The following is a 27,531-nucleotide window of genomic DNA, read 5'->3' on the forward strand; positions in this document are numbered from 1 at the left end:
ACTATCTCAATGAACTCAGTAAACTGGGCTGAGATACAACACAGGAAAAGAGGAGGGAGTGACAGGGCTGCTGTAGGGGCCCCAGTAGCTAAAGATGGTCTTGGGCCCTTGTGCTTGCATCTCCCTATGTCTGCCTCTGCATATATTATTAGTAGATACATACATTACATACAAGGCATAAACTTGCTGTTGAATATTCAAATAATTTATTCCAAAGAACAGCTACAGTTGACACTTTTTAAACTCACACGTTTCCCCAAATCTAAACAGCACATTATTCTATCCACAAAAGTGAGAAAACTGTACAGAGACCGCAGCAAAGAGAACCTGACTAGATTACACTGGCAGGCAGCCATAGTCTGCAACCCTGCACAGGAATGTATCACTAAATGCACTGCTGTGTGAAATGTTTACTATGCAGAAATTCAGCCTTGGGTGACACCCCGATATATAGATACTGGTCCATTTTACTGCTGAAGCATAAGCACAAAAAGGGCACCTTTGTCAAAGCATTATATTGTCTGATGCAGTATTTGTCCAGCAGCATCTCCTCCCCAATGATCATCATCAGTAGTAAAAGAGGTAAATATAAGTGTTATGTAATGTGATGCCAAGCTGTTCAGTTAAAGAACACCAGACCATTGAAATACATAAAATTGTAATGGGATCACTTTTACTGTAAAGGGACATTGGTCTATACAGAAGAAATAGCTGCCTTCTATACAGTGATAATAGTATTGTATGATAGGATTCTTCACAGTTTGCAAAATGACCATGTTTGGCATCTCGTGCAGGATCTTCTTGGATGGGTTTTCAAGCTTCAGGTCCTCTTAAATGACAGTGTATCCAAATCTACAAGAACATGCAAGGCCATGGGTTTATCGCTGCCCCTTAAGGTTTCACACCTAAGGATCAATAAATTCTGCATGACTGCTAGCAGCTGGCACCTTGACAGTTCCAAAGAACCAATGGCTGCAGATTTGACAATAAGCAGTACTGAACCGCTCACTACTGGCCATATTTATTCTCAAGAGGATACCATGGGTAGAAGCTACTTGTGTCTTCCCCAAGGCAGCAAGTCAGTGACATGAGGAAGCTGTAACCACTCTACAACCTCATTCCTTGTCTAAAAAATACTACCTTCGCTCTATAGAATCCCACCCAGGACACTATCTGCATGGAGTTTGCAGGTTCTCCCCGTGTCTGCGTGGGTTTCCTCCGGGTACTCCGGTTTCCTCCCACATCCCAAAAAAAAAACATGCAATTAAGTTAATTGGCTTCCCCCTAAAAATTGACCTTAGACTACATTAACCACATATGACTATAGTAGGGGAATTAGATTGTGAGCTCCTTTGAAGGACAGTTAGTGACACGACTATGAACTTTGTACAGCGCTACGTAATATGATGGCACTATATAAATACTGTATAATAATAAAATAATAATAATATAGACCTCATGGGGAAAACAAATATTTCAAGTCGCCAGATGTGGTTGACTCCATCCCTTTGGTGAGGGAAGGGCCCCCAGGTTACCTGTAGAAATTTGTCAGACAGATAATAGACATTTTTTTGTATTGGAGATGTTCCTATTTGGTTGATTCACTGTTTCCTCCTGTTGCCAGAAAGATTTCTCTGTATTCAAGGACAGATTGATCACCAGTGGTGGATATTGATCCTTAGTCTATAGAGGCAATTAACACTGGAGGAGGTGGGTTGTCATTTCCAGGATAAATATCTTGAACTTTTCACTGTGGGGAACCAGCTATGAGATAAGAAGGCCTGTCAGGCTTTGGGGTGAGTTTAGATTATTTTGCCTTGCTTGCCTGAAATATGGAATTTGGTTGGGGTCAGTGCCAGTATGGACCACCCACTAGATAGGAAGGAGCCAAGCCAAAAGTGCTACAGGACAGGATCCCACCAAGATGCTTTAAGATTGAGACTGTTGGGGTAAGGATAGGCTTTGTAGAGGTAAGTAAACCCTACACCATGCTTGGGACCTGATGCTCTTACCCCTTTAGACTGTGTCATGTTACTCCTGCTCCATCACTTCTTGTACCTCCCAGTTTCTATTTGAGTTATTTCAATAAAACCACTGGATTAGATCAGTGCATGTTATTTGCCCAGCATGAAGAGACATTCTGCAAAAATGCAGCCGTTCCTGGAAGGAGGGGGTATGCTACGCCAAGTTCTCTTGGCCAAATTATAATATTAAATAACTCTGCACCCCACAACCCACCATCTGTTCTATCTTGTGCACCTCCATCTTTTTCTCCTCTTCTGGGTCCCAATCTTCCACCTTCATTGGCCTGGCTGGAATGACTTAACTCCTGGGCATATATCCATGGGCGTTAATTCCGGGGATGCCGTGATACTCGGCATATCCCAGCATCAGATACTGAGCTGCACATGCAGGAGACAGTGATCAGGCAGGTAATTATATTTTATTATATTATTATAGAGAAACATTGCAATTAACAAACCTGCCTAACCACAATTTTCTTTCTTTGCAGATATTGTTCTGCTTGTGTATCTGAACACACAAAAATAATATTTTGTAGCTTACCAGTTTTCCTTTTTCACTCTAAGCCAATTTTCAGCAAAAACAGAAAATACCCAATGACCCTGACAGAAATGCTGTGCTCTTTACACTTCCTGTGATCTAAGAAAAAAAACAGTAGAAACAAAATTATCTTGTCATATTAGTCCTCCATGTAATAGAAATGAACAATGGCAGACGCGCTTAAAGTCCAATCTGGGTAACAACCATGGCTCCCTCCATAGATATAATAAAGAAATGAGTGTAGACAAGAAAAGGACAAGAATTGTGCTAGTCATAGCATCACCAGGTGAAAATGAGAGGGAAAAGGTAAATAAATACCACCCAAAGGGTTGGTAGGTTGGTTTGGGGAGGTAAGTAGGCTCAAAGCAGATGAGCTTTTATATAACATATGTGGGGTCATTTTACAAGCCATAGGTCATCTTAGATTATAAAATACAGCCATCTCTGCAGACAGTGAGTATTAGGGAGCAGACATACATAGAAGAGGAAGGAATGGAAAGAAAAAATGACATTAAGACTATTATATACAAAATATATATATATATATGGCAGAATAATAAAAACTTGGAAAGAGTATATTCTAAGTCTCTTTTCCCCCACTGCCATGCTCCAACCACAAGAGATACATGTTGCTTCTGTGGAGCTTAGCATTACTCCATGATTTTTATCCCAAGTCCTACCCCTGCTAAGGTAAAGGAATGGGTATTCCTAATTGGTTTTAATTGGATGATATACCCCCATTTATTGATGTCCTACAATTTTCCTGAAGAAGCAAAATCTGCTAAATGCATCAAAATGCATGTGGGACTAAATTGATACCGTTTCATATACTCATCCAATTGTTACACCAAATGAGTTGTACATTTCATGTATTTTAATCCCAAATAAATGAAGGTTTGGACAGTGATATAAGGTTTAATGAAATTGTTTTATTAAATGGCACCTGAAAAGTCCAGTAAAGTTTTTTTGACTAAATAAATCAGATGACAAATGGCTGATGGCAGTTGTTTTGTAATGGGGAGGGCGCACTGTGCAACATTTGTTCTTTCTGCTGTTGCTGTAAACTTTCATTAATATTATATTTCCAGCAACAATTATTAGGCATTTAAACACAGAGTGGACATCACATATGAAATAGCTGAGGTGTGTAACCATTCCCAGATTTGTATTGCTGTCCCTGTGGGAGTCATAAAAAATATATAAACATTTTCTGAGGATTTGTTTCATGCCCTATTAGGGCCCATTTGTACTGTAACGTGTATACTGCGCTACATGCACTGCAGTGCCATTTATTCTTTACAGCACCCCATGCGCTGACGTTGGTGCATGAACATTTTCTAGAGTCATGGGCTGCTTTATCGCAGTACATTATACTGCACAGCCCCATTGCATGGCAACACGCCATGCAAAGAGGCCCCTAATGCTTTGTCCAGCGTGTCCCCAATATGGGGGAAACCTTAATACTTCCTATGTGGTCAAGGGGACATGACCTGTCTCTCTAAAAGGCATTGACACAGGCTCCAATCTCTTCATACACCTTCCAAAACTAAATACATTTAAGCCCCTATTTAATGTACAGCGCTGCATAATATGTTGGTGTTATTATTATTATTATTATTATTAACAATAATAATAATATTAATAATAATAATAATAATAATAATAATAATAAAGCATGGTGCATTGTAACACAACAGGAGCCATTTTTAATTTTGCAATGTGTATATTATAACTATTTCAGTACAAGCTTCGTGTTTTTTGTTTACTTTTTTCACATCATTCTTATAAATGGTCAGCAGGGATAAAAACAAAACTTGACTTTTGATGACCAAAAACAAAGGTAATGTAAAAAAAAAAAAAAAAAAGAATCGTTCCTCCATCACTATAGTAACGTGACAGTAACGGCCTAGAGTGGGTGCTACTATCTTGCCAGCCCATCTACTCTATTGTATTTCTTTTTTGTTTCTCGTAACTTTATTTGTAATTTTGACAGCCTCCCGTTTGACGTACGGTGGCCGCAGGGAGCCAAACAGCTGTAGCTATGGCGGCGCACTTGAAGAAACGCGTTTACGAAGAGTTCACTAAAGTGGTGCAAGTGAGTGAAACGTGTGGGCAAGGGGGGAAGGTGGTGAACGAGGAGACGGAATTATGGGCTCCTTTTAATAAAGAATGAAGTTTATATCGATGAATCCCCTACATAATAGTGGGGTTCAGGCTGAGGCCTACTGGGCTAAAATGAATGGAATAAACATTGGCAGGTGCTGGGTCTGTATTTTATAACCTGGTTTCCTCTGGAGGGCGCTAGGGGTATTTTGAGCCCAATTTGCCCCTCTTGGGTCAGTGTGATCCCAATGATCTTTTTGGCTATCTGTAAGGGTGACATTCATCCCACTGTTCAGCAATGTAAGAGGAATTTATCCCACTGACCATCGCTATGTGTTAGAGAAGGGGTCCCCCATGGTAAAAAAGTTTGAGAAACACTAGCCTAGACCCTGTGTGAACTCCATACCAGCCAGAGGTGAGCGTCTGCCCCCATGTGACAGCTCTTACATTTGGCAATTGGCCCTTTTATACCAAAACATTGCATCCTGGGATGGAAGAGGTCACATGCTCCCCATACCTGGAAGTACCAGGTAGCTAATTAACTGATCAGGGGGGTGTAAAGAGAACCTGTCATCCTGCCTGAAAGTGCTTCCTAAAATCCCCCCTGCTTCTCTATTTGCTGGCTCTGTCCCTCCTGTCTATATTCATTCATTACTGTGAATGGCAGCTTCACTATTCCTCTGGAGGAGAGAATGGGACAAGCCAGATCCAGTGCTGTTTTTTAAATTTTTTTTGGGTTCAATTTGCAGTGTTCTCCCTAGACCCTTTGGGCGCACCACCCGGCACTTTTCAGTAACCACCCGGCTGTACTGATGAGTTGGGTTACAATACAAGGGCTGCAACCCGCCTACAATTTCTTCCCACCTGGCTTAAAAAAAGATTCTGGGTGGAATACTGAATTTGACATTATTATTATTATTATTATTATTAATAATAATAAACACTAAATTAAAATCGAAAACATGGAAAGGCTGGGTTTTAGGTGGCAAAATTAATTATTAAAAAATAAAATTGTATTGGGCACAGCAATTCATATGCCAAGAAATGAATCAATAAATGACAATCAATTCATAGTGCAATATAAAATAACAAACGATAAAGTCAGGCAACCCCATGTATTCCAGCACAGGGGAATGCCTCTATACTATACAGATAGCTGTCTAATGTCAGGGTATATAAGGCATGTACAAATAATGTCTCAATCCCAACGCGTTCGCCATAGGGCTTCCTCAGGGGATGTGAAGAGACCGTTAATATGATAAGTAGTTGGTTGTAGTAGTAGTAGTCTCTCTGAAGTCTGGAAGACCCCTTAGGGACCGCAATCACACCAGCTTGCTACTATTTTGTAGAGACCGCTAGGCCCTAGCGCTCTGTACAAGATGATAGCAAGCTGGTACGGGATTCCTTAACCTCTGTATTACCATCTACAACAGGTACAATTAAGATATGATTGCAGTCCTTAAGGGGTCTTCCAGGCTTCAGAGAGACTACTACTACAACCAACTACTTATCATGTTAACTATTTCTTTGCATCCCCTGAGGAAGCCCTACGGTGAAACACGTCGGGAGGGAGACATTCTTTGTACATGCCTTATATACCAACTCGTTAGGCAGCTATCTGTTTAGAATAGAGGCATTCCACTGTGCTGGAATACATGGGGTTCCCTGACTTTTCTCAGGTCAGTTTATGTGACACCAATGATCATTTTGGCTATCTGTAAGAGTGACATTCTTCTCAGTGGTCAGTAATGTAAGAGGAATTCTTCCCACTGACCACACACTAATATACTGTGAGCTGTGGATATGGTAATTATATAAGGGGTTCCCTGTAGACCTGAAAGTTATTTCAAGGGTTCCCCCATATTATAAAACACTATTATATAAAGATGTGACTGAACAGTGTTCTTCTCTCATCCTTCTTCATAACAGCAACCACTTGAGGACCTCTCGGCAAAGAAGCTCCGTCTGACCAAACCCAGTAAATCTGCCGCGCTGCACATTGACCTGTGTAAGGCCACGTCGCCGGCTGACGCCCTGCAGTATCTCCTGCAGTTTGCACGCAAACCCGTAGAGGCGGACAGCGTGGAAGGAGTGGTGCGGATCCTGCTGGAGTATTACTATAAGGTGAGGAAAGCTGTCCGTGCTCTTCCATTTGATTCTGGCACAGCGGTTGTATTAATCCAAATCTCTAAACTTTGCTTTGTAGGAGAACGAGACTTCCGTGCGGCTGAAGATCGCATCGCTGCTCGGCCTGTTAACCAAGACTGCAGGGTTTTGTCCGGACTCCATTGTGGATGATGTGATCAGTTCTCTTCAGAATGAAAGTAAGAAAATAACAAAATTTCCAAACTCTTTGTAACAAATCAAAGCAAGAATGGACCTGTTTGCTCCATTTTTTTGCTTCTCTCTATAGTTTTTCCCTCCGGAATATCATAAGATTCTAGGCATTGGCTAAGATCCCCCCAACCTGGTGTATTGGGGAGGTCTGAACTATTAAATCTAGATCTGAAAAAAACATTTTGGGTGGAATTCTGCTTTAAAGCAAATTTGTTACAAATTGCTTGTGGGAGAATTCATAAGCATAGGGTAGCATGGTGGCTCAGTGGTTATCAGTCTGGTCTTTGCAGCGCTGGGTCCCAGGTTTAAATCTCGGCCTGGACACTATCTGCATGGAGTTTGTATATTCTCCCTGTGCTTGCGTGGGTTTCCTCTGGGTACTCTGGTTTCCGCCCACATTCCAAAAACATGCAGTTAGGTTAATTGGTCCACAAATTGGCCGTAGACTGTAAAAGACATATGACTATGGTAGGGACATTAGATTGTGAGCTCCTTTGAGGAATAGCTAGTGACATGACTATGGACTTTGTACAGCGCTGCGTAATATGTCAGAGCCACCACCAAAAGTTTCTGGGGAAAATACTGGGATACCATGCAGAGAAAACCTACAATATTGTTCTTTACACTAGTCAAATATTGCACTGATTACAGGATAACAATGTTTATGTTTGTCCATAGAGTCCCACCAAGTTCTGGCACAGCTTGTGGATACATTGCTGGAAATTGGAATTAAGCTACAGGACAATGTCAACCTCCGGACGAGATTGGTAGATATAGCCTGCAAGGTAATACCAAAAAATAAATCTGTTCAGCTTCAGGGTATATCTAATCTTTTCATTTCCCTGCAGCCTTGCTTTGTCTAGCCATGTTCACAGAAAGTATTGCCCCTCCCTATCCTTGCCTGAGTGCTGCTGTGCAAGGAATTATGGAAGGCTGGTTGGGTTTTAATACTTTTAAAGACCTTTTTTATCTTTTTTGCAGTGAATGCAAATTTTATTTAACATCCTTTGGAATGGCCAGGTTGTACATTGATTATTATTCCTTTATGTAGTATGTAACATTTTCATTCTATCCCTAGGTAAAGTTTATGAATTTGGCACTTGCTGAAGTAAATATTGGTAACAGCAAGGTGTAATCATGAAGCATTATATGCTTGATAACTGATTTATTCATATCGTGTACTCAAGAAGCTGTTATGTTTCACATCCCACCGTTATCATTTTAATCTTGAGTAACCTGGTAATTTCCCCCATATAGTACCTGTCAGATACATCCCATGGAGTGAGAATGAAATGTCTTCAGCTGTTGGGCTGTCTGGGATCTGTGGATAAAATCCCCCTAAAAGAGACTGAAAACGCACCAACCAAAGATGTGCAGAAGATAATTGGCGATTATTTCAATGATCAGGACCCTCGTGTCCGGACTGCAGCTATAAAAGCCATGGTAAGCGTTTCTCATTTATGTGTTTTTTTTATGTCTGGGTATTCTATAGATGGAGCTTGTGCAGGGCAAACCAGCAGGTTTCGTTTTAAAACCCACTTTCCACTTATACTTTCCTCTCTTTGGCTCCTTCATTGCTGTGTTCAGCCACACAAAGTGAGGTAAGGGGGCTTCAGTAGGGTGTTTGGACACATAGACCATTGTAAGACCTCTTAGTTGGAGCTTACACAGGGCTTTTACCCCATCATGCTAAAACTCCAGTGTTGTTACATTTAAGTAGTGGCCTCCAATCCGGGGCCACGGACTGGTACCGGAGTTGGGGGCCACAAATGACAGGAGGCAGAAGCACCGACATCAGTACCGCCGGCGGCCCTCCTTACTCTTCTCTACAGCATACCGACAGTGTGACAGCAGGATCACGGGCAGCTCTCCTTACACTTCCTTACACAGGAGAATGGCAGAGCAATGTAGTAAGGCTTACACTTCCCTTCCATTCCCAGCAGCTCTGACACCTGACAGCACACCAGCTCTCTTACACTACTCTGCTATTCTCAGCTAGTGTGCTGACAGGAGGCCGAGCTGCAATTAGCAAAGTAGTGTAAGCTGTACACATACCGGGACGCAGTAACATTTTATTCTATGTTACTGGGCCCTGCTGTCAGAAAGGTGCTGATCATACTGCAATGAAAGGGGAGTAAGAGATGCAGGTTGCTGCACAGGTGAGCGTATGTATAACCTTCCTCCTACAGGGTGTTGTTGCTTTTATTTCTTCTAAGGTAGAAAGACAAATTAATCAACTTGTCAAAATTTATTCTGATCTGACCTTATGCTGAAATCTGGTTGCATTTATATATGCTTTTATCACTATTACAGTGTCTTATGGAAGAAAGTGTGATCAGTTATACTAATATTATCATATATAATATTTAACACATTGTTTTTTTTTCAGTTGCAGCTTCATGAGAGAGACCTGAAGTTACAGCAGGGGACATATAGCCAGGTACCTTAGTAACAACTCTGTATGAAGAAGAAGAAACGGGCTTCCTACTGTCTTGCAGCCATGGTTCAAAATTTAGCAGCCAGATGTGGAAGCCTTAGTGGTCTGCAGAAGCTTCCTCGTTGACTGTAGAATAGTTATAGCTTCAGGGTATATCCAGGCCTTGTATACAGGTGATTTACAGGTCACCTGACATGTTAAGGGATAAGTTCATTTTCACCATACAGACCATTCTGTTTCCCCATCACCTCTATTCTTGGGGAAGTGCCCCTTTGAATTTTACAGAAGAATGTTAACTTTGTGGGAGTTCATAGAAGTAGAAAACAGGCAAGTATATGAAGGAGGAGGTTGAGTTACTTTAGGTTGTAGTTCCAAAAATAGCATTCTGATGAAATAATCAAATATTTACCTTTGTGTTGCCGATATAATGAAATAAAAACAGCCTCTACTGGTAGCCATTTGGTTTTCTTCTTACACTGTAAAATAAAGTATATCTGTGACTGGCTACAAGCAGTTCTTGTTGCAGATATTTTATTAATGATGACTGATCTTGATTTTGGATGATGCTTTCCTGACTATTACCTAGATAGAGATGTTTTATTTATATTGTGATTATTGTGTCTCCTTTACAGGCTTGTAAGCTGCTTAGTGACGACTATGAACAAGTGCGCAGCGCTGCCATAGAACTAATTGGGGTTTTAAGTCAGCTCTATCCAGAAAGGTAATTATTATTATTATTATTTTTTATTAAATCAAGAAGAAGAACTAAAATGAGCATAAATACTAATTTCAGGCTCTCTAACATACCAGAAGTCACTTTTTAGTACTTTACAGTAGCCTTTAGGTGAGTTCCAGTAAACCCAGCTGAGTCTTTGTGTGTGACAAGTTTAACAAGGTTGGGGCAATTACAACTGTCAACAGGCCCCCCTATTTTCTCTCACCCCACCCCTAGCTTTGGTAATGGTTAGGCCTCCTATTAAGATGCATAGGTACCATCAAACATGTTTTATTTGTGATACAACACTGATCTAGGTTACCTGCATTTAATTCTATTTTGTTTCTGCTGCAAAATGTACCTAAAAAAGTGTCAGTCCTGGAAGATCCAACAAATCTGAAATTGATCTGGTCCAGGACTAAAAACATTTGCTAACAAATTTCAGAGGATCTTTAAGAAATTGATTCCAAATTTGCTGGATCACCCAGGTTCTCTCATGAAGTCTATCTTTAGTCTTGGAGTGTAATGATAAATTAGACTCATAGGCCTTGATTTATTAAAGCTCTCCAAGGCTGGAGAGGATACACTTTCATCAGCAAACCTGGAATTAATTTCTTGAAAGTCAATTGCTAGCAAATGTTTTGGTGGTGTTGAAATTCTTTTTCACTGATGTGAGTAACTTTTCCTCTCCCTTTTCCAGCATTGTTCCCATCCCATCCTCCAATGAGGAAATCCGACTAGTGGATGATGCTTTCGGCAAGGTCTGTCACATGGCCAGTGATGGATCATGGGTAGTCAGAGTTCAAGCTTGCAAACTCTTGGTAATTTTTTTTCTATCCACGTTCTATTGTATATAGATGACAGAATGGACTATGCATATACACACACATTTATTGTCACTGGACACTTTATATCACATGGAACCTTTACAGATGCAACTGTGATATGTATATGTGCATGGAGTGTTTTTAGGGCATGCATGCACTTCTTGTTACAGGATGGAGTTCTGTTAATGTTGGTTGTGCCATTCCACATTGCACAGACAATGCCCACTGCTGTCATCATCAGAAACACATTTTAATGACATGTAGCAGTTAAGCATGTAGGTATAAAGTAGAGACAGCTGCAACAGACTCTAAGGAAATCTGGCGAAATCACTCCTTCAGTCGTGTGTGTAATTAGCTGTTAGACCTGAGCGCTGTCACAGGAAAAGAAATATCATATTCCCCCAAAAGAACTGGTTTTTGCATTGGCTGTGATAAAGGCAGCAGCAACAAGGGAGGATCTTTACAAGGACTCTGTCGCTTTACTCCAAGTAGGCAAGATGACTTGTAAAGTGGAATGGAAACAACAATAGTGCTTTTCTTGATACTGTTACGCAGTAACATTAAGAATGGTCTTTAAGTAATTATTAAGAATGGTCTTTTTTCTTTTAACAACACACATTAACTTTGTGTACTACCTCTTCTTCTGTCCTACAGGGATCAATGCAACAAGTCAGCCCCCATTTCCTGGAGCAGACGTTGGACAAGAAGCTTATGTCTGACCTGCGGGTAAAGTGTCTTGTATATTGAGTTGGGAATCTGTAGGCAGTGTTGGACAGAGATACTGTTATAGGGCAGTGTTGTATTAAATAATACATCAATAAATATATTATTTAAATACAAGCAGTGTAAGTGCATGAGATTTACCTGGTCTCGGCCTCTTGCAGCCCTTGTACACCAAGGCTGAAATGTGAGAGGAGGAGGCAGCACAAGAGCCAATGCATATGTTAACAGGAAGCATTATATTAGGTGAATCCTCTTTCACTGTACAGTAACAGGCTGGAGCAGGTCCAGGTTTACCTGAGCTTTGAGGATGTTGGTTGATGATGATTGCCCTCAGACTGAGGATATTGAGTGGCAGAAAGAAAATACTAAGAGGATAATCTCTATTGAAAGTGAATATTGCAGTAAAATCTGGTTTTGTTAACCAGTAGTTAGTGTAGTCTGCAAAACCAAGATATAATAAAAGAACAGTGTATAGCAAAATATTATTCACCATTTATTTACTGGAATATTTCTTTCCTAACAGAGGAAGAGAACAGCACATGAGCGGGCCAAGGAGTTGTACAGCTCTGGAGAGTTCTCCAGCGGCAGGAAGTGGGGAGACGATGCCCCCAGAGAGGAGCTAGACTTGGAGTCTGTGAATCTGATAGAATCTGGGGCTTGTGGAGCCTTTGTTCATGGTCTGGAGGACGAGATGTATGGTATGGAAGCAAGGCTTTAGCAGGGATACAGTTGTCCTATAAACAACAAAGCACAGGTTACCACCTGGTTGCTCATTGGCTGCTGTAAACAAGTACTTTTTAGTTTTGATTTCACTTTCAACTAAAGCCTATCTCTGGGCAAAGTTAAACCCTACTCTCACCTATTCATAAAACATAAAATCCTTCTTTTTTTTTTTTTTTTTTTTTTTTTTTTACTCTCCTAAGTCCACAATTACCCTTCCCCTGCCAGCATCTTTTCCAGAAGTGGAGACCGGCAATCCAGTTCAGTCTGTGCCCATTGATGAGCAGTCCTACATGATGTTGTAATGCAACTGTTGTCTGTAGGATCTAAAAAAATCCTCTCAGGTTTAGATGCATATAAAAGGTAACCACTATATCTTCAGAAAAGTGATGGAGGGTGTCTTGTAGACCTGTCCTAGGGTGACAACCCCGGCTCGTCCTTTGATACAGCATGGCAAGTGATCGTGGTCAGCCTATTATAAAGCAGGATCACCCAATATTTTTGGGATCAAAATCAGAAAAATAAAACTAATGCAGAAACTACATCTAATGACTGGTGGTTTAGCTTCACCAAAATGTAGTTTGTGAATTGGACTTCCTGCCTATTTTGGTTCTTTGGGCTTTAGTGGCAGCATAGCTCTACAGGGTAGACAGAAAAACCAGGGATAAGGAAAAAATCCCAGTAACCTGCAGTAATGATCACAATCCAGTCACCTTTATCTCTGCAGTGTGCAAGGATGGTAGGAGTCTCTGATACTGCTGGGATGGCAGAGGAGCATGTGGTATTACCACAGTAGTGGTATTAATGCTGGGTACCTACAAATGCAGTATGCATTCTTTTTTAGTGCCATTTCAATAGACTTCTTCTCCATGCAGAACATGTATGGGGCATTTTCTAATTCTAGTCTTGCTGCAGCATGACTGAGAGCAGAAGATACGTCTCAGACAGGAAAAAATGTTAGGGCAGGGTTGGATTTGAAATGAAAAAGAAACAGGTGGGGATAGGGACAAGATTAAGGGCTCACACATGTTTCTTTTAGTTACTGGGGCTAATGGCAGGATTAAAACCTCTCATCTGGTGAGTTCACAAGCATGATAGATCACATTTGCACTGCAGCTCCTTCTTTCAACCAGCCGATGGCGCAGGTGTGCCCCTAGAGTATACCCACACCAACGAGGGTGACAGCAGCTTGTGAACTGGCTGTAAGGACCAGCATTCTTTTACATGAAAGAGGTGTGCCAGCTTCTTATAGTTGGCAGTTTACACTTCCATTGATTGTTATTTTTGCTATTATTTCTTCCCAAATTATATCTGTTATCCTCATTTTAAAGTGTGATAATCACATTGCAATACACAGATCTGATAGCTCAGTCAACATATTCAATATTGCATTGTCTCTGCAGAAGTGAGGATTGCTGCGGTGGAGGCCTTGTGTCAGTTGGCCCGTTCCTCACCCCCATTTGCAGAAAAATGTCTGGACTTTCTGGTGGACATGTTCAATGATGAAATAGAAGAAGTACGACTGCAATCCATCCACACCATGCGGAAGATCTCCAACAACATTACACTGCGGGAGGACCAGTTAGACACAATCCTGACTGTACTGGAGGTGAGAAATTAGAGGATGGGCAGACAGCAGTCCTGGAAAGCTGCAGTATATTACATTTATAATTGCATTAGTTAGGATACACTTGTTAATCTCTATCAAAATTATTGTATTCCTGTAATTGTGGTTGAGTTATAAAGGCATTCAGTATATCACTTTTATTTCACCTGCAGAAGACTGCAATTGAAAGTGCCCTTAGCAGTGTGTGAAAATGTGAAGTTTTTACATGTGTGCATATAAATGTTTTTTTCATATTTGTGAAGTTGTGTGAGGTTTTTACATATGTGTATATATGATGTGTGTTCCAATCCTTCCTTTTCCAATGCTTTCTTTTTCTTGTAGGACTCTTCCCGTGACATTCGAGAGGCTTTGCATGAACTGCTGTGCTGCACAAATGTATCAACTAAAGAATGCATAAATATGGCCCTGGTGGAGCTTCTCAAGAATCTGTCCAAATACCCCACCGACCGTGACTCCATCTGGAAGTAACTATCACACTATTGGCTCCATTCACATATCTGTGTGCTGTGTTCAATGACTTTATGTTGGTTCTAGGTACACAGGGGTATATGAAAGATTTGCATGGCTTCACCCACCCAATAAAGTTATTATTTTTTGGCTTTGTGATGGAAGCAGAACGTGCAGGCGGCAGACAGATATCATAAATTTATTGTTCATATTAGGAGCTGTCCCTTTACCTTCTTTTATAGTTACTACCATTACATTTTGGGATTTCACCTCACTTTCTGGGTAATGGTAGAGGAAATGAGTATAAACTGTCTCAGCAGGGACATGGAAAACAATGTAGGTTTCATGTGTGTACCAAGCAGATGACTGAAGACAAATTTGTTATTTTTTTCTGTTTTGCAGGTGTTTGAAGTTCTTGGGCAGCAGACACCCTACCCTGGTCCTGTCTCTGGTCCCTGATCTCCTGGGCACACACCCTTTCTTTGATGTGCCAGAGCCTGATATGGACAATCCATCCTGTATCCATTTTCTGTGTATTCCTTCTGTGCTACATTGATCACAAAACACTGTTCAACTCCCAGGGAACGCAGGTCCAGTGAACTCTTGGGGGACCCTGGAGTAAAATTCCTCCTCTTTTCTTCCAATGGGAACTTCCCTTTTGAACCTTGCAAAGCTGCTGAAGCTCCCTAGTTCTCAGTCCAAACAGAGTAGCACAGCGGTGAATAAAAACTGTATTGCCACCTATGGATTTGTTTTTTCTGTGCAGCCAACTGTCAGTTACCTCTGTTGTTTTCTAAAGCATGTAGTATGACATCCAAGAAGATTTGGGAGCTCAATAAGGTGAATGTTTGCTGGCTGCAACACCTAAAGCTAGCAAGGGACTCCTAGTGGCTGCCTGTACCCCCCAGCCACATGTTAAGGGTGTTACTCTTTATTGTGGTAATATGCATATTTCTAAAGGTTTTGAAAACTATATATGATTCTCTGAAGTCAGTATAGTTTGTCATTGTTTTGATTGACTATATTTTAAGTCCTTAACTCTTCTTTCCAGATATAGCACTTTTGGTTTTGATATTTAATGCTGCAAAAACCTGCCCCACTATGCCAGCCTTGTTCTCAGACCACATGTTCCGCCACTACGCCTACCTGCGGGACAGCTTGTCACACCTGGTCCCTCCACTAAACGTAAGTAATGATATTGCAAACCTAGTCTATTGTTATTAATATTATTATTATTAATATTTATAATAAACAGGATTTATTTAGCACCAACATATTGCACAGCACTGTACAATAAAAAGGGGTTGCAAATTACAGACAGATACAGGAGGAGGAGAGGAGCCTGCCCCGAAGAGCTTACAATCTAGGAGTCTTCAGAGTCAGCCAAAACTGGCCATAGACCATAAGGGTGGTCTATGGTTGGTGCCCACCCTGCAGCCTTTTTATTGGCTTGCTCAATAATAAATGACCACTCACCAATATTGCCTGTAGGATCTGTTTTTTTTTCCATTTACAACTATTGTTTATTTTCTGAATACAATCGCTGTATAGCACAGGAAATTCTCATTCATTTATCATGCAGTGCACACAACTTAAAGAGGCCCTATTACCATTTTTAACGTATGCTCATCAATATTATTCTCCAGTGAGTCCAAGCATCTCCATGTTGCCAGTTTACAGGCACTGATAGAAACTTCCCAATCTGACATTTTTTGTGTGTGGCAATTTCCTGTTCCTTGTGCTGTTTGCTGTTGCCCCTGTAAGTCTTGTACAGACACAAGGTTGTCGTCATCTGACATGATCATAATTGTCCAGCACAAGCATAGCTGCCCCTATGAGATTCAGCAACCTAGCAAAACTAGCGGTGCAACTGCATTTTGATTTCTGTAGAGAAGAGGTACAAGGTGCTTTGATTCTCTATGGTCAACCTTTTTTATTTACATTGGTTTCTTTGCCTTAGCTGCCAGGAGTGAAATGGTCTTGGATCCCAGATGTGGAACCTGGCTCCACCCATGAGGATCCGTCTCAGCAGTTTTTACAGAACAGCCTGGAGCGTGTTCATAACTTGCAGAATTTGGGGACCCAGGGCTCACAGGAACTCTTGGAATATACCATCCGGTATGTGGTGCTGCACTTTTACCCCATTTTACTATCTTCTTTTTTCTGCTGGAAATATTTTGTGAGAGAACAGATGCTTACTCTTATGTTAACCCCCATGCAGTTTCATAAAATCCAGTCTCCCTATTTATATCTCTACATGTACAATTCTTAGACCATCTCTGTGCAAAAGCACCAAACCCCCTGCAGAGTCACAGCAACAAAACTCTGTCCCTGAAGTTATCATGTCAGACCTCTGCAAAGAAATCACTGCTTCCCCAGGGAGCAAGGATCCTTTTCTGCAGCATTCTGGCAGAGGACAGGGTTTTCTGCTTAGGCTGTGGCTACTTTAAAAAGAAAGCTTTGATACAAAAGCTACATTTTCATCAACTGACATTGTGATTGTCTTGGGTAAAAACCTGGTGTTGGTATAGAAGTCCCAGGATGCAATTTAGTGATACGTCTTGACAGATCACTATACAACAGATGCTAAATACCGCTATTGTTTACTATATTAAGATTCAGTAGAATGCGTCCTGCTCATTCTTCCATCTAGCTACTTGTAGTATTATAGACTTCAAATTAAATCACTTTTTTTTTCTCTTAAAGGGATTTCCAGCGAATCGGCGAGCTGCAGTCTGATTTGGCTGGCAAGGCGGATTTCTCAGCCACCTACCTTCGCTGCCACTTGCTTCTTATAAAGGTTTGTGTTTGTACATTGCTAAGGGTTTATGTGCAGGAATTGATATTTCCCCCAATGTTCAATGGAGGATGTAAGACTAATATTCAACTCGTTTTTATAGTTTCCGCCTGTAGGAAGTTTAAACATTACACCAGAGGCCTAGCCAGTATTCCAGTCCGGCCTAACGCTCCCCTAGTTATTTATTGTTGGATCTGGCCTAGTTGAATTGTCGTGCTATCATGAGTTCCTGCAATATCATCGAGTTCCTGCACAGTAACCCCAATTACTATGCCTAAATAGCAGAAGCAACGCGCAGCTACCAGTCTTCGAAAAGGTTGGCCTCGAACGTCGTGTCTTCAATCCCGAATGGACTGACGAATTATTCTTCGTCCAACACGGCAACAAAGCTCTGTGTTTAGTGTGCAACAACACCAACAGCACTTTCAAGCGATCAAATCTCAGGCTGCTCGCTTGCAGTCACAGTTGGAAAAAAACATTTTTTGGACACCTTGTTTCTGCTGGCCTAGTGTGTCTTCTTGACCTCCTAAAATGGCCTAGTAGTCCAAATAGTTTGTCCACCCCTGCATTACACAGATATAAAAAGAAGCCAGCTCCCTCTAGTGGCTCTACCACTGCTTAAAAGCCATCTTTACCCAGTCTTTTGTTTTTTTTCAGTTTCTGGCTTTGGTCACCCTGATTGGCCAGACTGGAATGATGTAACTGCTGCACATGCACCCAGACGTTTATTTACTCCCAAGAGCCAGGGGTATGCCAGGATGCCCAGTGCTGTACACCATTGCAGAAGAGACATCGCCTGCTCACATTTTTTTGTTCTTTAAGTTTAGTTTTTCTTTAAATACTCTTTTTTGTTCTAGCCACTGGAGTAAGTGTGTTTGTCTTCTGTTTTTCAGGCACTGAATGAGAAGCTGTGGAGTCTGGCGGCCCCGCTTTATGTAAAGCAGAATTCCCTGACTGCAGCTGCTGTAAAACAGGTAAAATTTATAAATCTATTTATTCTATTAGAAGTCTCTTTTCTTAGAAGAAATATTAGTGGAAAGGGAAACTTTGGTATGTTTTTAAAGCAAACCCGGGCTTTGACTGATTGGAGCAAAGCAACCATTTTGCTTTAATAACCTTTCTTGGTAGATTGTACTTTCCTTTCCTGGAAATACCCAGCATGATATATGTCTCCAACTAGGCCAATCGGCACGGTCACCTTGCTCTCAAACCTTGGATAATACTGTATATAATAGATAAAATCTAAGATAACCACACCGTGTATACCTCATGGTCCCAGGTACCAGAAAATGATCATCAATAATTCAGGGGCACATCTACAACCTTCATTCTCCTGAAGGGGCAGGGCACAGTCGGTAACTTCACAAAGACAGATGTTGTCTGATGAGATTAGCCATCCCAATACAAACATTTAACACAATTAAAAATTCCAATTTCCATTTTTATTGGTGTCGTTTGAAGGGCCAGGCCAAAGCTGCTATGTTGCCTAGGACCCCATTCTGCCTGCAACTACTTTTTATTGCTAGAAAAAGTGTCTTCTGGGAAATATTTATAACCACAGCACCAAGCAGTGTTCGTTCTAAGGCAAAGAATCTTGTGCTGTAGTACATTTGATGTGTGTGCGTGAAAGGGGGGGGTGCAGGAAGGAAGCTGGCCTATCTTTTGCCTGTTTGACAATTTTTACACCCTGTAGCATGAGCCATATAGTCTTCCTTTTATCTGGAATTGATAATGATTGTTTTCCCTCCAGATCTTGGAAGAAACATACAAGATGGAGTTTATGTACAGTGGCCTGGAGAACCGCCAGGTGGCCATTATACATCACATGAGGTTGCAGGCAAATGCCCTCCAGCTCCTTGTGACCGCTCGAACTACTAAAGGGTAAGTGTCAACAGGAACAGCACACACAGGAGTGTGAGGTTGGAAAGGGAAGGCAGTCACATAGCTAAGTACAAAAAACTAAAATGCATACACACAAGCTTTTCCTTCTTTTAAAGGATTTGTAATTCCGCCAGCTGAGGGTCCTCACTTTTCATTACTACAGCTTTTCGGCTTCCATTGCCTGCTCAGAGTGTCACAATAATGCTAAGGGCCCTCATCATGCCTTATTTCCCCTGTACGCACTTCAGCCCACCTTCTCAAAGCTAACCTTCTTCCTCCTCCCAGTAATCTTTGCTGTGCAACCATGCCTAACACTGCACAGCTTTGTCTATGTCTTTATGCTTACTGACTTCCTATTCATTCTTATGAGTAACCTGTACTCTGAAACACCCTTCAGCGGTCCAGCAGAGATGGCTTAGCTATGGAAATTAAATAGATTGTGGAGTACATGTTTTGCAATAGGTTTCACTGGGAAACCTGGACAGTGAAGGATGCTGAATTGAGAGGTAAGTTAATGGGCTGTGGTACGGGGAATTATAAGTCCCTACAAAGGGTACAGTTATCCTTTCCCTAACTTATCCTGACTAGGCAAATTCTCCTTCATTTGTGTCTCACACACTGACCCTCCTAGACACTGCAGATCACAGTGTGCGGGGTCAGCTGCCAAGCCAGTGCTGGTAATTCAGAAAGCAATTAGGGGAGTAGGTATAGCCGGGTGCTGATTGACAGGCCACTTCAATTTTTTTTTTGTTTGTCTTTGGGGAAAACATTACATTACAATAAAGTGCTGGAGAACATGGTGTTTCTTTATAGTTCAAATTTTGTGCATAGATTCAATGGAATATAAAAAATATATTGTTCTTTCTGCAGGGAGGAGCCTCTATTTGGCCTGTGTGAGCAGTTCCTGCAGGAGATAGATGTCTTCCAGAGGTGAGAATGTTTTCAAGGTTCTGTAATGGCAATAAATATTTGTGTGCTGCCAAAATATTACAAAGCATTTTCAAAGCTTTCTTCAAACCTTTAGAGCCACTTAATCAGCTCCAGTTTAGGAAACCTAAGTACAGATCATAAAGGGAGATCTAGCTGTCAGTTTAAGCCTTTCACTGCCATGTGTACAACACACACCATGGTATCAAGAGCCTCTGAATTATGACCAAACTTAGCAGTAACCACCCAAAAACAGTCGGGTGGTCGCTGAAAAGTTCCAGGTGGTGGGCCCAGCTTAAAGAGGCCCGGGAGAACTCTACTATGGTGTGTCTAGGACAGCAAGTTCCTGATATGTATATGGGCCGGCTCAGTGCACGGGGCAGCCTAGGGGTGTCCGGGGAAAAATGATAAAATAATATGTGCAGTGCATCTAATTGGGTTAGACCTTAGACCCCCATATTACATGCCTTCAGAGAATTAATTGCTCCTCTCTAGAGACTGTACGTTTTCACCATGGTTCATCCAGTTGTTCACCACTTTCTGTCTTGTTGTCTCTCATCCAGGTGTTTCATCTCTGAGCTCCCACACATGCAGGACAGTTTTGTGGACAAGCTGCTTGATCTGATGCCACGCCTGGTAAATTCCAAGCCGCTAGAGATGGTGAAAATATTACAGACCACCTTACGGCAAAGCAGCTTTCTGCGCCTAACACTTCCAGAACAGGTAACCATCGCACACCTGACGGTTGTAATACAGAACGGCATCATAACAAAAAGTGCCTGACCCCACTGCTACACTTCACACCTCTGCTGTGGACATGAAGAGAACCTCTTACTGCACTTTCCTGAACCAAATCTAAAGAATAGAGAAATATTTGTCATTCCTATTACAGTAATTGAAGGCTAAATGTTCACATTCTTGAATGTGATTTGGTTCTTTTTAGTGCGTGCAAAGCGATCTGGTTCTCTTTCAGATGTTCACAGTATTTACTTTCAAAATAAACAAAATAAACATTAGACCCTTTTATATCTGCTGGCAAACACTTATCGGCCCCAATGAGGTCAAGTTAAAACAGACTTATGGTGATGCTTTTTTTGGCAGATAGGGATACTGTAGTAGATATCTGAGTTTTTATTTCTATATGAAAGAAGTTAAGGGTTAGGGCCACTTTAGTCAGCCACCAGACTGCATGCGCACTTTTGGATTCCCAAGCTCATTACAAATGCAGGCATACGCCATGCAGATAGTGTCTTAGTGGTAATTAGATCCTCAATTTCTTCACTGCAAGTCTACAGTTTGTTTCTTCAAAAACTAAAATTATAATGGGATAGAGGTCCATGATTTGGAGGCGGAGCAAAAGTTGTCCTCTGTTATATATCTGCTTTAAGTTACAACCCTGCCATTGTTAGTAGAGATCTGTGAGTATAACCTCATAACTATGCAGAATATTATTAATATTATTATTATTACTAAACAGGATTTATATAGCGCCAACATATTACGCAGCGCTGTACATTAAATAGGGATTGCAAATGACAGACTAATACAGACAGTGATATAGGAGGAGAGGACCCTGCCCCGAAGAGCTTAGAATATATGAATGGATGCTGGTGAAGCCAAAATTTGGTGTTCTGTATCAGAGAAGGTCTGCTTAAGGCTAATTTGTGCTGCATACAGGTGCCAAGTCTCCATCCTAAACGGGGTCCAGACCTCCAAACATGTTCTGTGAGCCTTCTGTAATTTTTGTACTTAGCACTGTGTGATGTCATTTCATCATTTACTCTCCAGATCCACAGAGCCTCAGCACACATTATTGAGCCAGCTGCAGAGTCTGATAACCCGATCCGATTCACCTCCGGCTTGGTTGTAGCTCTAGATGTTGACGCCACCTTGGAACATGTTCAGGAGCCACAGAGTTCTGTGAAAGTCCAGGTATGATCAGATGTAGTGATTGGTCGTGTTGTTGTACTGCAACAGCAAAAATGTTTGTGAATTTACCTGGAAGTGAGAATGAAACTAGTGAAGAGAAATAATAAAAACAAGAGCATGATCCTTTTTTTATCTACCATAGGGTCTGATCTGCCCTAAAGAATGACAAAAATTCACTGTCCTGCCTCTTGTATGCTATTGGCTGGACTGTGCGTTGCTTATTTCTTGGGATTAGGTATCAGTTGTGCTATTCTGTGGGATGCATGGTTCCTAGGACAAAGAGAAATAAATATAAGGAATGATATCTAGGTATAGCTTCAAAAGTACCGTATTTTTCGGACCATAAGACGCACTTTTTTTCCTCCTAAAGTGGGGGGAAAATCAGGGTGCGTCTTATGGTCCGAAAAATACGGTAACTCTTCCTCAAAGAAATAGATACAGTCAACCAAAGTACTAACTAACTAAGTACTATCGTTTCACTTTTCTTGTTGTGCAGAGTGTCTGTATAAGACTATGCAGTCTACTAAGCTATCAAAAAGACCCAGTTCACTTTGTAATTTGCACAGATCTGTTCTGGCAAACACCTTTTCTTCATCTGCATCACAAGTTTGTGTGTGCCTCCTAGATACCAACAGGGCTTACCTGCTGCTCCTGTGCAGGACGGAGGCTTGAAGGGGTGGTTTGCATGACTTGCAGAAGAAATCTTTTGCTAAACACAGCTGAGGGTTGTGGGTGATCTTAGGGGGCGAGCTTTGTGCAACCTCTTGTAACTCTTTAATGACCAAGACAAACTCTGCAGTTTTTTTCTTTTTGCATATCACATAGCACAGCTTGCTTGAAAAGGTAATGAATGTCTAGACTCCATGAAGATTTTTTTTTTATGCTTTATTTGTGATTACCTCACAGTGAGGATTTTATACAATACCTGACACCGCGCTGCCTAACAATATGTTGAGACAAACATCTGTCATAAATGCATTTATTAAAATAATCTACCTGTTCCGACTTACATATAAATTCAACTTAAGAACAAACCTACAGTCCTTGTCTTGTATGTAACCCAGGGACTAGCTGTACTGAAAGACGTGTACTCCTGTAGAGAGGGTGCTAAGAAATGAGTCTGGTGTTCAGCTCTGCTCCGCATAGACCATACGGCTGGTCCCATTAATACATATATGTTTCTTTACGGGGATCTGGCATGGGTTTTTGCATATACATCCATCATTGTAATGTGCCCCCATCTTTTCTTTTCCAGGTTGTGTATCCAGATGGGCAGGTGCAAATTATCCAACCTAAACCAGCAGATTTCCGGAACCCGGGGCCTGGCAGACATCGGCTGATCACACAGGTGTATCTGTCACACACAGCCTGGACAGGTAATTAGCAGGATCATCACATAGTGGTCCTTAATTATTAAATGTTTTAGGGGTTCATTATAACTTTGCCTCACTTACTTACACACTTACTACTACTTACTTACATAACAGTGATGGTAACTGGATAGAAACAATGAAAAAAATCCTTTTTTGTTATAAGTATGCATACAATAAAGACAGTTAAACTGTCATTAAATAAGTTTTGACATTGGGCTGTGGGTTAACTGTTTATTTATCATGTGATTAAGGTGAGCACTTCCATTAGGAAATGTCATCTTGAAAGTCAGAATTTTGTCCCAAGGACATAGTGATGTCCCCCTAGCAGAGAAAGACTAGGGTACTTCCAGTGTTAGTCTTGGCAGCCAAGCAATCTTGTGCTTCACTCCTTCTGGCATAAGCGGCTATAGGCTGCTATCCCTGCATCTTCTCTTCATTGAAAAGGAGCAGAAGGAAGATATGTGTGCAGCCTGCAGTATTTCATGAAAGCAGAGATACCCTGGGAACTCCTGCCAAGTAAGTGAAACTGGCAGCCCTCCCGGCATGTACCACTGGCCATTAAGAGATGGGTTAAGGCCAGTTCCCATTCAAAGTTTTGCTTGGGGGCCCTTTGATTTGGAATTACACCCCTGCTTGGTCTTACAACCTCTTGTCTTTAGGCACTCTATTATAGTACCACTCTAACTACAATATGATTGTAAAGTCTCCTTTTGATCTACCTATAGCTATGTCAGAGCTGTCCAACTTCAGTCCTTAAAAGCCACAAACAAGTCAGGAGTTATATTCCTTTCTTGACTTTCCTGTAACCGTAAAAAAACGACTTCTTTTTAAAATTAATGTGTTTGTGGATCCTGGTGTTGGACTATATAATGAAGGGCTTGGATCCAAATTGAAGGAATAAGTCTTTGTATTACATAGTTTTGTGATGGATATTAAAGACGTTGGGTGAATCCAATTTCACAGATGTTGTGATTAGTTTGATGAGCCTAAAAGGATATTTAAATGGCATTATTGAGAGCTTGGGGTGAAATACATCAAACTGCAGACTTTTAGGAAACCCAAACTCCAGCATTTCCATCAATCCTCTGAGGAGTCCATTGATAGCCTAAAAACAACGGAGTGGCCTTGCCTGACATTCAGGAGGCTTTGATGGATGGGCTTTCTATATCAGCCTCGTAACATGGTTTTCTGTATATATAGCTGAAACCATGAATCCATTTCCTGTCTTTACATCAAATTTCCTTTATATTCACAGAGCCGTGTCAGATTGAAGTCCGTCTCCTCCTTGCCTACAGCTCCAGCCGCAGCAAAATACTAAACCGCTCATGTAAGCCAGCATGGGGGGAGAGCATGGACACCCTGCCTGCCCGGGACAGCACCATAGAAGGCACCATTCCCTTTAGCAAACCCGTGAAAGTCTTCCTGATGCCCAAACCTGCCAGGCGGTGACATACCTAAACGGGTAACCAGAGAACTTGAACTCCTAACCCTGACGGTAGAAGAATATTTTGTACAGCGATCCCTTTAGTTTCTTGTCATGTGTGGCGACATTCTGCAAGATGGAGTGTTGATACCGTGACATGAATGAGGTTGGAAGAAGAACGAACACGCAGGCCAATGCTGGCCATCTTGTGATGGATATTAAAGACGTTCTCTATGACCTTTTCAGAGAGTTACAGACTGTTGCTCAATAAGTGAAGCCTGCACTGAAATAAATAGGCAGCCATTGCTTCTGAAAATGCTAGTTTGGTGGCTGGAATGCTGACTGAGTGATTGTAATACCACCAAACAACCACCAGGAGGAAGTAATATTTGGTCAAAAAATTACCCCTGCACCTGTCATCACTGCAGGGCGACTGCACAGGAGGCAAATATATGCCATAATCAGCATGTACGCCAGACATACTTGCTGATTATAGCAAAAGCTCACCACCCACCAATGAGTTTATTTTTGCTTTAAGTCCCTGACCCATAACAAGTATGAAGACAAGGCGTACTTTAGCAAGGAACGAACCAGGTAACTAGCATTGAGGATGTAGTCACACACAGCAACACCCTGCAAAAGGTGTAAGTGGCCATCCATTCCTGGAATCTTTACTGCATCCAGCAGAATTGTTGGTTTGGTGGTACTTACCTTGGTGGTCCATATCTCGCCAGCCACTGCAAAACGTATACTTACCCCCACACACACACACACCACTACTTCTACTTGCCCCTGTGGTTTTCCCTCTGTCTCAAAGGTATTGTATTTAAAAAAGGGAAAAATCACGAAGGCATTTAACAATGAGGTTTAATTGTAATATATTTGTGTTTCAGGTTGGACACCATCCAGGGTGACCACAAAATTCACCTGAGCTATATTATTAGGTGAAGGGTAGCAATTCCATTTAGGAAAAAATCAACAATGATAATTTCAAGCTTAGTAAAATCAAATTTAGAACAACAGTTCTGACGCAGATTTCTGTTCAGGCGCGTTTCGCCAAAAAAAGGCTTCATCAGGGTAAGGTAGAGATCTGTATTGATCAAAAACATAACAAAAATGAAATGTAACATTTTTACAAGGCATTGATATTGCACACAAGTGTTCATACACTTTTGGTTGGTGTCCAACCAGAAACACAAATATATTACAAATAAACGTCATTGTGTAAATGCCAAAGAAACACCTCTTCTTCTTTCCTCCCTTTTTATATGGCATGAACTTGGGGCTTCGGCAATAAGTAGTTTATGGAAAGTCATATAGTACTGTCTTTCCTGTTTTGCATGGATCTTGTAGTCAAGTGAGTGGTAGGAACCATAGTGGCTGAAGAGACAAATGTATTCACCTTAAAAGTATATAATATTTGCAGTGGTTGGGGATCGCAGATGCAGTTATTGTTCAACACACAATGGCTACCAGAAAGGTTAGTATATTTTCTTTTACAGGTCACCACTTGGGGTACCGTGACCCTTTAGTGGGGTAGTGACTTTCTATTGGGTTTAGGTTCATAACCAGAACACCTTAGTTTAGGGGTCAGATGTCCCATAGAAGTAAGCTGATTCCTCAGGTTAAGATGGACTTTGTACTGCGAGATCATGAGCTGCCATTGCTAAACTCATTGTAAAGAGTGCTAACGGCCTGGATGTAAAGCCAATCTTTAGGGTTCAGTAGATTCAGAAACCCCCCTGTATGCCAATATGCACATGACTGGGTGACCATAGGCTGAACATAGGCTGAGCTGCACACTGATTCTGGGTCAGGGATTCAGATGGTAATAAGGGTTAAGGATCAGAACACCAACCAAGCAAGCTGTATTATATAGAACCAGCTCTGTAATGGCAGCTTCCATCCTTTTCCTCCTTTCACTATAGTCTCACCCTCCAGAACAAAGAAACTTTATTACGTATGTTACAAAGAAAATAAAAGTGAAAAAAGTTTCTTGTTCCCAGAGGGGGTGCTGTGATCAAACAAGTTTCTATGTATGTTTTGGTAAAGTGCCTACTGCCAAATTACTACCACTTAAAAAACTGCAGGTTTATACATAATGTGCATTATCTTGCACATTGTATATACTGTAGTATAGACCAAGATTTTTTTATTAGGAAAAAATGTTTATACTCGGGTGACACCTAGTGGCCAACATCCATGCACATAAGATCATTTAAAAGCAAGTGACCCATCATAATTGATGCAAATGTACAAAAACTTGTAAAAATAGATATACAGCCTGAGCCCATGTGATTTTATTTATTTTTTACCTCCTTTTGGAGAAATATTTTTAAAATAACACACCATGGATGTATTTATTGACATGAAATGTTTTGACATTTCTATTGATTTCTGTTCCGAATGTTAACAGGAACGGACGCATTTTGTTTCCTAGGTTTATACTTGAGTCAATGTATTTTTCCTGTTTAGGTTAAGTTGTTGATATTCCGATGGGTTCAAATTCGAGTATATATGGTATCCATCCAGCACACATTCAGACAAGCCTACTTGTCATTGCTAAGTGATTTTATCAATCTGTAGTATGAATGATTTGTTGTACATCAATACAGACTACTTCCTCTTTGGGTGATGTTTTTGTAAAATATTGTTTTCAGTGTATAAATATAATTCAATAAAAAGCAATCTTGTACAGATTTT

The 27,531-nt window shown here is 41.1% G+C and overlaps 1 protein-coding gene across 1 annotated transcript; it reads left to right on the plus strand.

The window, feature by feature from the left end:
• Positions 1-4,534: 4,534 nt before the first annotated feature.
• INTS4 (integrator complex subunit 4) lies at positions 4,535-27,527 on the plus strand. The gene is made up of 23 exons (XM_072401309.1): positions 4,535-4,657; positions 6,595-6,789; positions 6,872-6,989; positions 7,681-7,787; positions 8,260-8,445; positions 9,392-9,442; positions 10,072-10,160; positions 10,855-10,975; positions 11,636-11,707; positions 12,228-12,402; positions 13,828-14,033; positions 14,373-14,515; positions 14,901-15,016; positions 15,550-15,683; positions 16,459-16,616; positions 17,205-17,298; positions 18,189-18,269; positions 19,046-19,176; positions 20,047-20,106; positions 20,667-20,826; positions 21,892-22,035; positions 23,288-23,408; positions 24,661-27,527. The coding sequence occupies exons 1-23, from the start codon at positions 4,604-4,606 to the stop codon at positions 24,852-24,854; spliced, it is 2,910 nt and encodes a 969-aa protein (XP_072257410.1). The 5' UTR covers positions 4,535-4,603; the 3' UTR covers positions 24,855-27,527.
• Positions 27,528-27,531: the final 4 nt, after the last annotated feature.

This window comes from Pyxicephalus adspersus, chromosome 1 (assembly GCF_032062135.1).
Source record: "Pyxicephalus adspersus chromosome 1, UCB_Pads_2.0, whole genome shotgun sequence".
In the NCBI taxonomy this organism is placed as follows: Eukaryota; Metazoa; Chordata; class Amphibia; order Anura; family Pyxicephalidae; genus Pyxicephalus; species Pyxicephalus adspersus.

Coding starts and splice junctions, on each gene's coding strand:
- INTS4 (XM_072401309.1), top strand. CDS start 4,604: ATGGCGGCGCACTTGAAGAAACGCGTTTACGAAGAGTTCACTAAAGTG. Junction 10,161..10,854: donor AGTCAGCTCTATCCAGAAAG/GTAATTATTATT, acceptor TCCCTTTTCCAG/CATTGTTCCCATCCCATCCT. Junction 14,034..14,372: donor CAATCCTGACTGTACTGGAG/GTGAGAAATTAG, acceptor TTTTTCTTGTAG/GACTCTTCCCGTGACATTCG.